Genomic DNA, 16,284 nt, shown 5'->3' with positions numbered 1-16,284 from the left:
TCCAGGAGGTATTCTCAGCCCTTCCCAGAAGCCTTATCATATAGAAGTCTTTTCCTGTGTGCCTTGAAGCTACCTTGCACAAAGAGGAGGTGGAAGGAGGAGGAAATTCCAGACCTGAAGCATGTGCCACCTTTTCAGATTAAAATTCCTTGTTGGTTGACTCTACAGCAAAATCACAGCCAGGAGCCACTTATCAAAAGTTCCACTCTCTATCTACTGTGAAGACAAGCTCTGTTAACCCTAAAATTAAAGACAGCATAATCTAAAAAGGCTTGGTATCAGAGATAGCCACTGTAAATTATGAACTGGCTGGTACAATTTCCATAGGAATTCTTCTTTTTTCCTGCCAAACAGATAACACTGAATGTATTTAGTGCCTTTGAATGGCAAAATTTACATTTTGCAGTTCAGTCACTGCTGCAGCAGGTTCAGGTGTAGGTTAGGCAGGGCCCTGTACTAAGTATTGCACACTCCTCCAGAGCCATTGCTTGAGCAGGGAGAGCTAAAAAGAACTGAGAAGATTCACTGCCAGTCTGCTGCTGACTGACCACAGTCACCTACAGCCAGTTTTAGTGACACTGAAGTGAACTGAGCCAGTCGAGCTGCTGCCCCTCACTGTCACTGCTATGATGGTTCCTGGCCAGCTGCAGAGTAGGGCTGCCACTGGAGCCAAAACTTGAGTGTTTCAGAGAGAACAGCTTGTTTCACCAAAAATCATAAACTTCTTGTAAAATTAGATGTCAAAAAAGTCAAATTAGGTAGTGCAGATGGGAGCAAAGCAAATGGAAGTGTGATATGTAAATATGTAAAATATGTAAATATGTAAAACCTTTGGTTCTTAGATTTGCTTGAGATCATTTTCATGGTTAAATGTGAAAATTTGCTTATTCTTGAAGGTGCCCTACTTCCATTTGCACTAATGGCAAAACTAAGTCTCTTTTAGTACTGAAGCTCTGAAGTATGTATTTTTTGTTATTTTGTGTCTTATGAACATTGTTTTCAGTGACATACATAATAATAAAATATATAGTATTATATTTTCTACAGTCCTGCTCTTGAGGAGCAAGCCACATAATAGAAACCTACATAAAACATGAAACTCATCTTGCACACATATCAAATATAATACAATATAAATACAATAAATACATCCACCTTACTTAGTGCTAGAGCAAGAGAAAAGGCCACTGGTTCCAGTGATGCCATTTTTGGGTCAATTTTCCTTTTCTGAAGTACATCAGCTACTTGGTAAAATATAATGTGTTGGCAAAATATAATGTATTGTACTCTGGGCTGCTTCCTGGCATTATGTATTGACTGAGGTATTTATTTAATAATTAATCATCTCCTGAATTAAATGCTTCCACATGTATTTAGCAATGTCTGTGGATGTCTTACAGATGCAGTACACATTGCTGCAAAATGAAAACAGAGAGCTGAACTCTCCAGTTTTAGGTATATGAAAACAACATCAGGATTACATTTCCTTAACTATTTAATTTTCCAAGGAGACAATAAGATAACTTGACAGTTTTGGGGATGGAAATGCTTCTAAGCAGCTAAAGGAAAGAGTTCAAACTTCACTACGTCAATAGAGAGCTCCAGATTTGGTTTATGAATATGGCTGGAGTCACAGTAAGAGAACAACATCTGTGTGTAGGAAACACTTGTGATCCCCAATGTTAGAGGGCTGTGCAGAGGAGAACAGTGATTCCAACAACCAGCATCTGCAACGCCAGTGCCACGAGCAGGAAGAACATAAAATGGGACTGATGTTCCCTCCCCTCTCTTGTATTTTCTCCAGTTATCAGTTTATTACACAGAGAGAGGGAGAGCTGAACTATCTGAGCTGCCAGCTCCTAGTCAGGGACAGGGATGGCTCCCAGCTCAGAGGCAGCGCTGTGGCTGTGCAGCATTCCCAAGAGCATCCCCAAAACAGGGAGCCCTGCAGGGTCTGTTGCTCAGAACAGGGGCAGGGCTGAGCAGGAGGAAAGGGTCCTGTGGGAGAGACCCAGGATTGCTGTTCACCACGTCCCCTCCAACCTCCCCGACAGCCGCGTATCTCGCTTTCCCCAGCACCTTTAGTGCCCCAGATAACCCTCCGAGGAGAGAGCACCCGGGTCAGCCACTGTGTGAGTGCAAATGATGAGTAGAGAAGAAGATAAATCCTTAGTGCTGCCAACCCTGAGGAGCACTGCTGGAGTTTCCCTCCCTGCCACAGCCCTGCTGTGCAGGCACAGCTGATGGGGACTGTCCCTTCCCTGACATGGACACACCTCTTGGGTCACCACTGACAGCTCTCATGTTCCTTCTCTGGCTAGAAATACCACAGCCTGCTGCTGAGAGACCAAAGAGCAAAAAACCCAAACCAAAGCTCCACAAATAATCCTAACCCACTCAAACCCATGCCAAACCCCCTCCTGGCCCTTTGCTGAATTTAACATGCCTGTAATGTGTGAGGCTGGGAGTGGCAATGCAACCCTCTGTTTACAAACAGGCAACAAAAATAACTCAATTTGGGACAGCAGAAAACACATTTACTAAAATCTACAGTCAATAGATTATGTGATGATAACCAAAAATGCAGAGAAGACATGTCAGTTGCATTCCTTAAATCACTCAGAAAAAAAACAAACCACAAAATCATAAAAAAACAAAGAACCAACCAAAAAATCAAAGAGCTGTGTGTCCACAGTCAGAGAAATCTTATTTTAGTAGTGAAACAAGATCAGTCTACTTTTCTAGATACAGCATAGTCAAAAAACTGTCCCTTTAGGAAAACAAAATAGGTGTTTTAACAAGAGAAGAGGAGAGGAAGGAAAAAAGAGAAGGTGGCAGAAAAAGGAGGAAAAATGTGAGAAAACCTGAATGGAAAATGCATTTTCTAGAAGACTATTTTTTTCCTCCCATAGAACTTGGTCTCTTGGATATGCTAATAAATGGATTTTGATCATAATTTATTTCATTACCAGCAACAAATTGTCCCTACACATTACAGTTTCTCACATCAATCCCTCCTACGAAGACATTAGTGCAGACAAATGGCTCAGGAGGTAATCCATTCTCACTGGGAAACAAATTATCCCATAACAATATCCTCAGAGCAAAGCTGCTGCAATATAAATACCTACTGTGTAATACAAGCACTTAAAAATTAGGATCATGATGAATCAGGATGGAGGCTATGATCTTGTTCCTTAAACATACCAGTTTATTATCAAAAAGATCTCACTTGATTTCTAACATCTACATACTTAGTAATTTTATATCTATTAGCACCATAAAGCTAAAAGGGACTTCAAGTATGCTTTTGTTTGTTATTTTAAATAGGACTATGAAAGATTAAGGCTACCAAGATCTAATTTCCAGAAATGTCACTACGCAACCAGTCATTAAAGCAAATTTTCTTAATAGTAACATTTTATGGGATTAACAGTTGATTTAAGATGTGATCTTCAGAACAAATCACCATTTAAGAAATAATTCAGTCTTTTTCCTTTGAAAAAACTGTGCTTACTGCTCACAAATTTATCCTTTATTCTACAACACTGAGCATGAGAGCTGGTTATTTTACGAACATAAGGTATGAATTTTGATGTATAAACATCATGGTGACGAACAAAACAGAACATCTCAAAATTCTTGGTTTTATGAGAGCTTCAACAAAGGAATTCAATACTTTCCTAACAGAGGGACACCAAATGTTTCTGGTGGAAAAAGGAGAGCAGGTTAAGGACAAGACCTTTCCTGTTACAGTAAATGTGTCAAAATAGAGGCCTGTTACCAAATAAAATACTTTTAAGCCTACACTTCCCCAGAACTCCATAATGACTAATTCCCACTGAACAGAGAAAAGGACAGAAGGACCATCAGTGCCCAGAAAAAAGCATCAGGATGACATCATTGCCTGTCTGCAAGCCAGGAAAGGAAGAGAGGGATTATCTGAATAGTGAACATCTGGATTGTGTATATAAAGGCAGTGAAGGATTTTTATACATATTAGTTCAGTGAGTTCCACTGAATTTTTATCTTGCAGAGAAACAGTAGTGCTACGATACGCTATTATAATGAAAAAAGCAACAGGAATTCCAGTGGTCTGAGTTAGTGTATTAAAAGATACACAAACAGATTTATCATTCTCTGCTTCTCTACTATACTTAATTGGAAAAACTTGGCAGATACTTGAACTTGCAACTCTTTCTTTTTGAATTAAAACAATGCAGCTTAGTAACACTGACTTTTTTCTTTCTGTGTTTCAAATACAAAGATTGCAAGTGACTTGATTATGAACTTGAAAATCTGAAATTCAAAACATACCCAGTTCCCCATCCCAGTATTGTAAAGACTGCTTTAAAATATCTTACAGTTTCCATTTCCTCAGCATACGACTCAAGCCAAATTTGTATTTTCACACTTTTTATCCCTAGAATTTTTGCACAAAGAAAAATTGACTTTATTCTAGTACAACTTTATTCAACTTTCTTTGCAAAGAAAAATTCTTACCTTGAACTGTTAAAGTTGCTGATGCCTCAGCTTTTCCAACCATATTTTCTGCAACACAAGTGTATGATCCCATGTCTCCTGCCATAACTTTCCTGATTTTCAAGGTATGATCATCACGGATTTCGTATCTTTAAATATACATAGTAGTTAACAATGAGTAGGAATAACAGAACTCTGTACAATTACTGTAAAGGGTAGGCAAAACCATGGGAGAATTGGTCTAAAAATATTCTTATTTCTATATTTCCCATAAGGGGAAAAAAAGTATAGATACTTATAAATTGATAATGTGAAATAAAGTTCTAAAACCAAAATATATCCAAGTATTTGAAAACCTTATTTTGATATTATTTGCATACAATCACAAAGCCCTAATGCAGAACATCTTAACTGTTAGAATTCTTTCAGCAAAGAAATATAATCTTATTTACTATTCTCCATCTGAATGATAGGGATTTTTTTAATATGGTTGAAAAGAAAAGATTGTCCCCAAAAAGATCATAATTGCTTGAAAGTCAAGATAAATCAGAATTTTTTTTTTTTTTCCTAGAGAACAATACGGCCTTTTACGAATTTCTTTTTTTTCATACTTTTCTCTCTTTTTTGTATAATGCAGTCAATGTGTTTCTATTTATGGTAAGTAGATTTTTCTCCTTAAAATGATAGTTTTTATTAAGGCTATAGACTACATTATCAGGAAGCTGGATATATTGGCCAAAGCCAACTGTTAAAGGGTTTCTTCTTTCAGTCCACTCCCCTGAAAGTTTTTTTAACTGATAATTAGGATTTCAAAATAAGTAAATAAGTATTTAATCTATCTCTATATCAACTTATCACAGGATGTGTTTTTTTTTAATAAGGTGTTTTATAACAGCAATGACAAAAAGTAAGTCCATTGGAAACCCAGTAACAAAAACATATATTACCAAAGCAGCTTTCTACATTGCCAAACTACATTCTACATCAATCCCAGTTCCAATATATACTTCTTGATGTTGAAATCTTTTACTATTTGTTATACATTTTCCAAAACTTTTATTAATCACAAAAGACTCTTCAGGTGAAGAATTAATCTATATCTGATACTATTGGCTGAACTTGGTTATTTTATGTTTTATTTGTCATGTCTTGTCACAACAAAAACTTGAAAACAGTCTGTTCTTAAGTTTCAACATAAATTGTGAATTCAGCTAGAGCACAGTGCTAATTAGAAATGTTTTATTGGATCAACCCAAGCCTTTTGGATTCAAGACAAAGAAATTCTAGCTGTCAATCACTGAATAGCCCCATCATACACCAAACTAGATGTTTTTAAAAGGGTAAGTCCAAGTACTGCACCTTGATTTTGGCAGCTCCCCGTCATCTTTCCTCCATCTCACTGTAGGGACTGGGTCACCTCTCGCCTCACACTTAAACTCTGCACTGTCATCCACAGTTACTGCCAAATTGCTGGGTCTCTTCACAAAAGATGGTCTCTCTAAAGGGAGAGGAAAGGAAAACAAGGATTAATCCAGCAGTTCTGTGTCCAGATTGCTCCGGAGTTCTGTGAGGTCTCTCGCAGGTGTCAGCAGCAACAAGCATTCCATGCAATAATTTCCAATCCTGCATTTGAAAGGCAACATTTTCTTTCACCAGCACACATGAAGTAAAACAAGAAAAAAAAAAATCCAGAACATCTTCTCTGTAGTTTTTGTTCATCAAAACTGCTGCTATCCCTGACTTAAATTGCAAGATATGGATGACCCAAGTCCTGGCTCACCAGATTAATTGCTGCACACTTATGCTCAGACTTTCTGGAATAAAAGGTGATTTCAGTACAGGCTGTGTTATTTTGGTAAACCCTGCAAATTTCAGGAAAGGTATTGATACACTTTTCTACCTGTAACAGGTTTCAAAGCTGTAGGTTGCTGAGCTATTCATACTTTCATAGCTCCACACCAGGCTGACTGCAGTGAGATTTGCCCACTCCCAAGGATAAAAGTGATTTTAAACAAATTCTGGAATATTTCAGGAATGACCCATCTAAAAGTGCAGCAGCAGATGACAACAGCATGTCCATAAAATAACTGGGAAGGTTTAACAGGAGAGTGTTTGGCAGGTTCCTTTGCCTAAGGCAGATGAACTTTTTGTCTATAAACATGTGAAAGCTCCGAGGGAGTTGAAAAGGCAGTTGCATGTTTTGACTTGTATGTACTAAAGATATAAATATCATCCCCCTGGAACTGCAGGAGTCTGAAGCCATTGGCATCATCAGGAAGTGTGAATACCCAAAAATACACACAAGTTTCTCACAGGAGTACAAAACGACCAGACAGAAGGATAAAGAGACAATCCCATGCTCTTCGTGTCTCACATTTGTGTTGGAAAAAAAAGCAATTCTAAATATTACTCTGGCTTTACAGACATAGAGATTCAATATTACAAAATCTTAATGGTTCAAAAAAGAAATGTGAACTGAACAAAACCTTATGAAAAAAAAGCCTTTTTTATTCTCGAGGATGTCCAGACCAGCTGGACACTTGTGTTGTAGAAAGCTTAACTCTGCTGGCAATGGTAGGAAATAATGTTAAATGAAATAGCAAGTTGATCTTTAAGCTGTCAGTTCTAGCCTGGGTTCATATACAAGAAGTGAGAAATAAAACAGAGATCTACAGATCTAGCTGTGAATTAAAAACATACAAATATAGACAAACCCCTACCCTGGCCCCTTTCTTGTAGGTGCCGAAAAAACAAAACCTGAATGTAAGAAAAGAATATCCAGATTAAACCTCACAGCAGGAATAATTTGGAGAAGAATATTTAACTTAACTATGCAAGAGAAAAAGGACTGATCTGGTAAGCCCAGGACTGCTGCCCAACTGCAAAACCCACAAGAGGCACATTGTTCTCCAGATCAGTTTCCTAAAGGAAGAGTAATGGGCTTCCATGAGTTTTTGTCTGCCAATTTATAACACCCTTATTCAAATGCAGAAATGGATAAGGGAAACCAGCACTGATTTAAGAATCCATCTTTGTCACATGATTACTGGGTACTACAAGGAAAGCTTAGCAAGGATCACTTTGAAACTTTCTAATATTACAGTTTCTGACACGCAATCCTCTCTCTGATCTAAAACAGAGACTTAGAAGCAAAAGTTCAACTTCTAAATAACCAAACCTCATAAATAGAAGGTTAATGTAGAAAAAATTTAATATATAAAGTCAGCATATTTCTTGTGCTTTTTCACACATATACAAGTCTGAGTTGAAAAAATAAGATGTATTAAAAATTTCTAGACACAGGCTGGTAAGACATTCAAAGCTTTACTGCCCCACTTGAATACAAAACCTTGCTAGACTCCCCAGGCTGAAAAACTGAAATATGTCTGAACATAACAAGAGATGAAGAAAATGCCAGACAGAGCTGTGCCTGCAATGCACCTCTCTTATAGGTGTTTAGCAAGAGTAGCATTTTTTCAGCCTGAGTTACCAAACAGTCCAGCCTATGATTCCCTGGCTGACAAAGACTAGTGATGAGAAATTTAATGGTACAGTAAATAGCAGCCTAGTGCCAGGACTTCACTCATGTCATTACAACTTACTGTCAAGTTTAGATTTTGCTTGAGAGTTCTGAAAGTCTATTTGACAATAAACTTCCTCCCCTAGTGCTTCAAAAGTGTTTATACAAAAAACAAAATAAAGCAGTACAGGGGATCACAAAGTCTTCCTCAGCTTCTAAAGGGTTACACACCACTTTCTTCCTGGATTTTCAGTTTGAACAATTTTAAGAGGGAATAAAATATTTTGTTTTATTAAGGAAACTCCTTCTTCACATGAAACTCTGAACAGGTCTCCAAGTTGCCTGAGTCCTAGCTCAGTGCCAAAAGTGCCAAAGACAGAAAAGATAGCTTTTAAATATGTATTTAATAAAAATAAAACCACCAACAAACTACTACTACTGCAGCAGCATTGTGATGGAAACCAATGTGCTGTGAGCCAGGGCTTGGATGGTATCATCCTGTAAAGTTAAAACACCTATTTTTTTTTTCAGAAACAATCAAGCTACCTCAAGCCCCCTGTACTTTAAAGTAAAATGGGACATATTTTGAAGGAAAACCACCTAAGTTCTCTTATGTTGAAGGAATACTGAGACTGCACTTGGACTTACTTCCCCCCAATGTTGCAGCAAAACATGCAATTTTCAGCCAAGCTCAGCTTTTCTAAATGAAAACATATTTTTGATGCTCAGAGAGGCTATCAATAGGATCACTTGAACAAGAAGATCTCTTGTAGCTTTACAACACTCAGCATACTGTCCTATAAATGAAAGGAAAATTATGCCAAATGGAAATGTAGAGTAATTCTGATTCTCACCAGTAAGAAGGAAAAAAATTAAGCCTTTGCTTCTTAACTTTTAATTTTTGTTTTGCTGTTATTTCACAATACTGATCCAGTCATGGACACTGGAATTATTTTCAGTTTGAGAATAAAATATAAAGCATCTTGTAATAGGAAAAATTGTCCCAGGTGGGCTGCAGACCTATTACCTTCCTTCTATTTACTAGATCACAACATGAGAAAAACATTTTCAGCATTGAAAAAGAAATGGATAATAATAATCATTCAAGAAAGGCTTACTAGGAAAAACACAAGATGGACATTTTCATCAACAGAGTTTAAAAGGAATTCTTACCTAAAACAGTGAGCTCTGCAACTTCACTTTCACGTTCTCCAACCATATTTGTTCCAACACAAACATATTTGCCAGCATCATTCTTTCTTGTGTACGTGATCATAAGCTTTCCTCCTCTGATCTAGGATAAATCAAGGATAACAAAAATACTTTAATATTAATTATTGATTTAATAATAATAGCTTGAAAAGTATTTTGCTACAGATAATAGAATAAGCCATCTGTGGTTTTCCATATCACCTAAAAAAGTGGAAAAAAATACTATTAACCTAATTTCCTTCAATTATGCAAAAAGCTTGTGTTTTAGTTTTACATCAGTATTTTAAAATCTCTGAAATTCTGACTCTTGTTAGTTTTTTCTTCATTCTGTGTAATGCAATGCTGGCTGCTCACCACCCTGTTTAATGTTTGCTAGCAAGAAGGACTACAATTCCTTCCCATGTACAGATACAATCAGGTGGAGAGTAAAAATTAGCACAAGACATAAATCTCATTTTCACATCAAGTGCTGCAATTACTTTTTCTTGACAAGAAATATGTGCACGCTATCCTGCTGCTGGTGTGCTCATTATTATTAATGAATTTTGTGTTTGTTTTGATTTTCATTTCTTAAGGAAGTGAAGGAAATTCTTTAGTTCTTCACCTTTAAATAAGTAAGTTTACAGGCTGATAAGCAGATGAACGGAAGCAATTATATTCTTAGTGTGAAATGAAAAACATTCTGCTCCTTATTTTGAATTCAGCTTTTGGGAGATAATGCAATTCCAGTAATCCTCAAATTAGAAAACACACTTACCTTTGTGATTCCAAATCTATGTTATATAAAAATGTACATTAAATGCATATAAAAACATCTGATCTTCCTTTAAAAGGATTTATTCCCCCATTTAATTGACCAAATGGTTGGACAAGTTTCAAAGTTTACCAAAACACAGTAAAATACATGTAGGCAGCTACATATGTACCATGTTTACTTTGAATATACAAAGAAAGTTCCTTAATTACAGAAAATACATTTTGATGTGCACACATGCATATGAGCCCAATCACTTCTGAGAACCACTGCAGTTCAAGGCATGGGTGGAAGTAGACAATAAATAAAAGCCACATATGAAGCTACATGAAAGGCTCTAATGTGGTCAATGACAAGGAGGAGAGTGTTCTCAATATGAGGTATTTAGCTCGAGTTGCCTGCAGCTAGAAATCTATCCCTGGAAATTTGACATCTCGAGCAGTGTTGGGCTCTGAGTGTCATTGTAGGATGTAGAGGCACAAGGATGACAGTCAGTTATTGAGATAAATGGACACGCACGTGGAGTGTAGATAGTGCTGCATACAAATTCCAGTCTGTTGCCTTTGGCACTCATTGCTTGAGAGCACAAGAGATATGTCCTTTATCATTCAGAAAGCTGGTAATGCTGAAATTTCAGTGGAGATTTGAGGTATGAGGAATGAAAAAATAAAGGGGACCTGCAAACACACATTTTTCAAGAATCTAGACGTGTTTTTAGATTGCTGACTGCCTGAACTGGTAGGCAGGGTAAGAGAATGTAAAATATAACTAGAAGTCTATCTATATTTATTCCTGTTTTACATCTCCCTAAATCACAGAAAGCAATTGATTTTCCAAATAATGTATGCAAACCATTTTTTTTTTTTTAAACAAAAATTTTGAATGACTTTCACTTGCATTTTGGGGTATTTTTATACCAAGATGCATATGCAGAAATATATGCCTTTTATGTGCATAAATATTAACCACACTGGATAGAACAAAGAAATGTATTTATACATCACAACAATTTGCCAGCTCATCTGATGATTTCAAACCCATGTGAACTGAAAACAGTGATATTTGTGCATGCCTTCAGAGTCTATATCCTAGTGACATTCAGTAGCTCCTCTGTTATTTTATCACTTAAGAAAATCCCATTCAAATCCACCACAATATGGCACAACTGCATATCTTGCACAAATTACAACCTTAAGCAAGAACAATCCTAGGAATTTTTTGTAGGAATCGCTACAAGACTCTCTTCCAAGCATAGATGGAGAGAAGCATTAAAGCAGAAACATATGAAAAACTAAAAAGTCATTGAAAGCTGCTTTTCTTGAAAGTTATTTGAGATTTAGATAAAGGAGATGCAGAGGAAACATTCCCTCATGGATGTTGAGGCAGACTTCCTCAGATGTGACATGCATGCTGAAGGAGGCTGTGCTTCCAACACGGAATTCTGAATGCATGTGCAAAGGAGTTTCTTTTGTTTGGTTGGTTGGTTTCCTTAAAACATGAGAAGGGCTTAGAACTTTAGCTACAATGACAGTTACTCCACATGGAATTGTGATAAATTACACAGCTACAATAAAATGTGCCACCACTGAATGTGGAATTACACATGTCTGTAACTGGAGCACTCACAGATGGCTAGAAGGAAGTGAACTTCCCCTGGTGAGCAACTACCAAAATTCTTCATTGTATTTTAAACAGTCAGGCACCTACCATCTCAACAAGACTGGCCAATCCCTTCAGTTTAATATGACATTGTAAATGAACATTGCAGCTATGAAAAATTTATGTTGTTTATGTATTTCTTCTCAATAGGCAATCCCAGAAATACCTATGTAACATAGACCAATGGCTTTAACTAAAATAGCACACAATGGAAGACATGCATGGGAAATTTGGCAGGAACACATAAATAATTCACTGTTGAATTTGTCTTACTAAGTTCATATCCAATATTTAGAGCTGTAAACAGTCAAATCACCTTTGGAGACAAGTTCATGAAATCTTGCAAATTACAGATATTCATAGTCTGTGTATACTTAATGAAGGCATTTTAATTTGAGTGCTCTGGCTCTTCTCATATTTTTGCCCTTGCCCCAAAATACACCAGCTGGACTTTATAGCAACAAATGACATAATGGTTTGCAAAAGTGACAGGCAGTGAGTGCACCATTACACCCCAAACCTCCTGTAGAGTTGTGACATTGCTGAATACCAAGAGCTGTCCTTTCTCCCTAGCAAAAAAGATACAGAAAACAGTTTTATTCCACAACTGTAGTAGATACAGTTGTGTCGTGGGAAAAGAATGGCTTTGCTAGCTGCCAAAGCTTTAAGCCTGCTCCTGAAAGTAAGTGTCATGTTTCATTCACCCCAAAATGAAGCCAAGGCACTTTCTGACTTTTCATGCCTTTTCGGAATTTTGTTCTGTGCCTACCAGCAAATCTATCAGGGATTTGTAGGATAATACAAGAATAGCACTGAATTCTAATAAGAGAAAAAGATTTTGATGAGTATTTCACAGATGATCTTCAGCTGCCTGTAAGATGCATGCTAAGAAAATATATGATGGTATGGTGACTCACAAAGACTTTTTGAAAGCTGTTTTCTATGACCTGCCTGCCTGACCATATTTTGCTCCTCATCAGTAAATTGCTCATTCAAGCAAATCCACTTAATTTATTTCTTTAAACAATACTTGGAGATGTTCACACAGAAAACTCTAGGCACCCACAGAGTTAACTAGGTCCAGAATTGTAAATTATGGCCACCCAGCAGCAAAAAATCATATACAAATAATGAATCAACTCAGTCAGCCAATAAATCAAATCCATAAAAACTTACCCAAGGGTTCTACAACATACCACCAAGAATTCAGTATAGCTGTACACACATATATTCTTATTCTGAGACCATATTTTATATACCTATGTGCGTTGTGTATATGTGTGTAAATTTCTGTACGTATAAATCCATACCCATCTGTCTGTGTTATGAAATATTTTTATATATGTGGGTGATTCATTTACTTTTCACAGAAATGTGGTATGAAATATGAGACAGAATGAAGCAATAAGAGGAATGCCTGGGGAGTCCAAATATAAATGTGAGTGACATTTTTTTTTTAACTTTCTTTCAGTTCCTAGTTTATTTCTATTTAATAAATGAAATCTGCTGTGTTGCAAAATAATTCTAAAGCAAAAAATTCATAGGAAAATCAAATTTAGACTTCAGAATGAAATACTGACTTCTGTTTGTATAGCCATGGTTTCTGCATATGTGTTATCACAAATTTCATATTATTCAGTCTTCTACAGAACAGCATACACAACAACCCATTTTCTTTCACTTTCTAAACTGAAAGTGGTAGGCATGTAGTATTAATCTGTCAGAGACACTGCATTTGCTTTAAAAATGCACCATCTAATTATGAATAACAATACAACAGTCAAAGTACAAGGTGAGTCCAGGCAATTGTAATTAATATTACCAATGGTATATCCAAGTAAAATGGAGCTTTTATTTCTTAGTTAAGAAACACAGAGTTAGTTCATTTCCCTCTGTCTGGTCTAACATCCCAAAATATCCATATCACAACTCACCTCTGCAGGAGAGGCTGTAAGGCATGGAATGTCAGTAATAGAAGGCAGCTTTGCTGTTTGAACAAAGCTGAACAAAAAAGAGTACAAATGAATATCCATCTTAATTTCATTTAAAAATTTGTATCTTGTTCCAAGCCTTGTAAACCCCATGTATTCTTCCCTACCTATTATAGCATGCTTAAATATCAGACACGAGACATCAAAATGTGTTTGGAGCAGGTCTTCAACAATGATTAAAGTTTCTTCTTGTTTAACTTCAAAGTTCAGACAGACGAGTCTGTCCAGCTTTCTGTTCCTTTCTCTAGGACCCCAGGAAGGTACATGCTGCCTCCTCCAGATCAAACACACAAAAAATTCTATTTGAAAGTAGTCTGAAACATTCTTTCAAGTGGCCTTCCTGTGCTGTAAATCTGTCATGACAAAGTGCAAGTCAATTGTTCCCCCCTACCACAGAGACCAACAAAACAGCATTGCAATACAGACAGGCCTGAAGGCAGCCTAAAAAAAAAAGGTGCAAAATGCACAGGAACGTGGCTTTACGTAAAAAGAAGTATTTAAGGTAGATAAAATGACAATAGATTCAAACTGCTGCTTCTGGCACCCCTGCCAATCTGATACATCATAGGCAGAATCAGATGCAAGTCCCTTCATAAGTCTCCTTTTCCCACTTTTGTGGCCTCATTATTAATGGCTGTAACTACAAGAAGGTGGATATCTACAAAGGCTTATCTGTGTCCTGAATTGCTTGGTGAATTCAGAGGCAGCTGAGAGTTATTCAGCCCTTGGCTCTATCACAAGACACCAAATATCAGAATTACTTTATGTGTTTGATGCTTCACCCAGTGAGTCTCTAGAAACAGCCAAGATATATGCAGAATTGAATAAATCAATTTCAGAAAAGAAAAATTCATGCCTCAGCATATGTGATTTTCAGAAGTTTGAAGCTGTAACAATTCCAAATTAACTTTCTGTAAACATTTGGCTTTTGTTAATCACAAAGGAAGATTTAATTCACAGTAATCCGTATTGGCTCATATTAGTCAAAACTAATTTCTGAATAGACAGCTATGTTTATATTGCAATATTTGAACCAGTAAAATACTTCTCTGAAATGCTTCCACAGCTACAGTACAAAATTTTTTCTAGGCAGTACTTCCTTTCTTATAAACCAAGATTAAAATCTTTCAACAAATGCATGTTACAACTATTGTCATGGTTTTAAATCCGTTCTACAAAAATCACCAAAAAATTATAAAAAAAGAATAAGCAAAAGCTTCATAAACTGGTTTTCTCATTGTTATTTATGAAGTACAGAAAACACACTAAACTCAACTAATTGACAACACTTAGGCACATTCTATGGGTCACTAAAATTATATCTGGAACTATCAATCTTTCCTACAATATCCAAAGAAAGCCCTGCATGGGAATGATGCGTTTACAATGACAACTGTGAAATTTCTGTAAAACTGTAAATTTAACCCCATGCATAAATCTCCACTGGATGCACTGCTGCACATGTAGCTTTCACTACAATCAGTGATTGAAATCAGAAGTAAAAGTGAACTTGAACTGAACTCAATGTCTGGTATGTCTTAATTTCTCTTCCCTTAAGCAAGTCAGACGATGTGAAGTATCAGTTACACACGAATTTTCTTTTAAGCATCACCACTACTGTGTTATTTGCACACCTCCAAAATCTCAGATGAGCCAGGGTTAACACAAAAATCTCTCAGTTTTTAATTATGTTACCTAAAGAATCACAAACATAATAAGGAAAAATAATACTAATAAACCACAAATTTTAAAACATATTAAAAATATCTTACCTGGTAACCATAAAAGAAACTACATAACTCAAACCTCCAGAGGAATCTAGCAGCCTGTTTCCCCACTGTAAAAGGCAGACCAAGGTCACTCTGAGGGGCTCTGTTAAAGAGACCAAGGATGGAGCCAAAGGGCCACCTGCATCACCAGACCTGCCTGCACGTGGCAGATCACACCTAAACCCTGCAGACAGCCCCAGAGTGCAGGGAAGAGAGTACAAACACCACAAATTTCCAAAGGGATGCAGACTGCTGATGATTCCTAGGGGATTTCAGTTCCTGACTGTCACAACAGGTATTGACAATATTGTCTTACTTTTCTAAGTCTGGAGCTAATGTTGGGAGGATGACAACATGGATTTAAGACAACTGTAAATCGTGGGGTATATTTCATCAATAGAAAATTTTCCCTAAGAAAAGAGCAGCTGTGCAGAGCACAAGTCTTCAACAGCAGAGTTCTAATGTTCAATTTCAAACTTCAGAAGGATGGGTAGGTAAAGCTTCACCAAGACTTGTAATCTATTGAAAGACATTCCTCAGAGTGCAGATTTCTCACAGCCATTGTGCTAAAATAAGGGGTTTTTCAAGGCTTCTAATGTTGGGTCTTCTAAAGGGAACTGTTCTGACAGGGCTAGAGTTATCAAGAGATTTGAAGTAGAAGTTTGTAGGTCTTGTACCATGAGCTCCCACAAGAAAATAAAAGGCCTTCAACATGCAAACCAAGGATCTCCTAGACTCACAAGTACAACAAAATCCTCAGAGTTTGAGAGGAGGGGATAGAAATGAATCATCCACGTTTTTCCCTTGGCTGGTCTGTGTAGCAGGTCATTATTTTCAGCCGTGGCTTCAGTCGGTCCGTGACCTTCCGAGATGCAGCAGTTTTGGCTCAGACTCCCA

The 16,284-nt window shown here is 36.9% G+C and overlaps 1 protein-coding gene across 3 annotated transcripts in view; it reads right to left on the bottom strand.

Moving 5' to 3' along the window:
* ROBO1 (roundabout guidance receptor 1) overlaps positions 1 to 16,284 on the bottom strand; it is a 296,268-nt gene that overhangs the window by 74,938 nt on the left and 205,046 nt on the right. For all 3 annotated transcript variants that reach the window (XM_079300688.1, XM_079300687.1, XM_079300686.1), the window contains exons 4-6: positions 9,176 to 9,296; positions 5,842 to 5,980; positions 4,504 to 4,631 (exon numbers count right to left, since the gene is read on the bottom strand). In XM_079300688.1, coding sequence (XP_079156814.1) covers positions 4,504 to 4,631; positions 5,842 to 5,980; positions 9,176 to 9,296 — 388 coding nt within the window. The remainder of the gene's footprint in view (positions 1 to 4,503; positions 4,632 to 5,841; positions 5,981 to 9,175; positions 9,297 to 16,284) is intronic.

Source organism: Erithacus rubecula (assembly GCF_903797595.1).
Source record: "Erithacus rubecula genome assembly, chromosome: 1".
Lineage (NCBI taxonomy): Eukaryota > Metazoa > Chordata > Aves > Passeriformes > Muscicapidae > Erithacus > Erithacus rubecula.
This window is presented reverse-complemented; position numbering and strand designations above follow the sequence as displayed.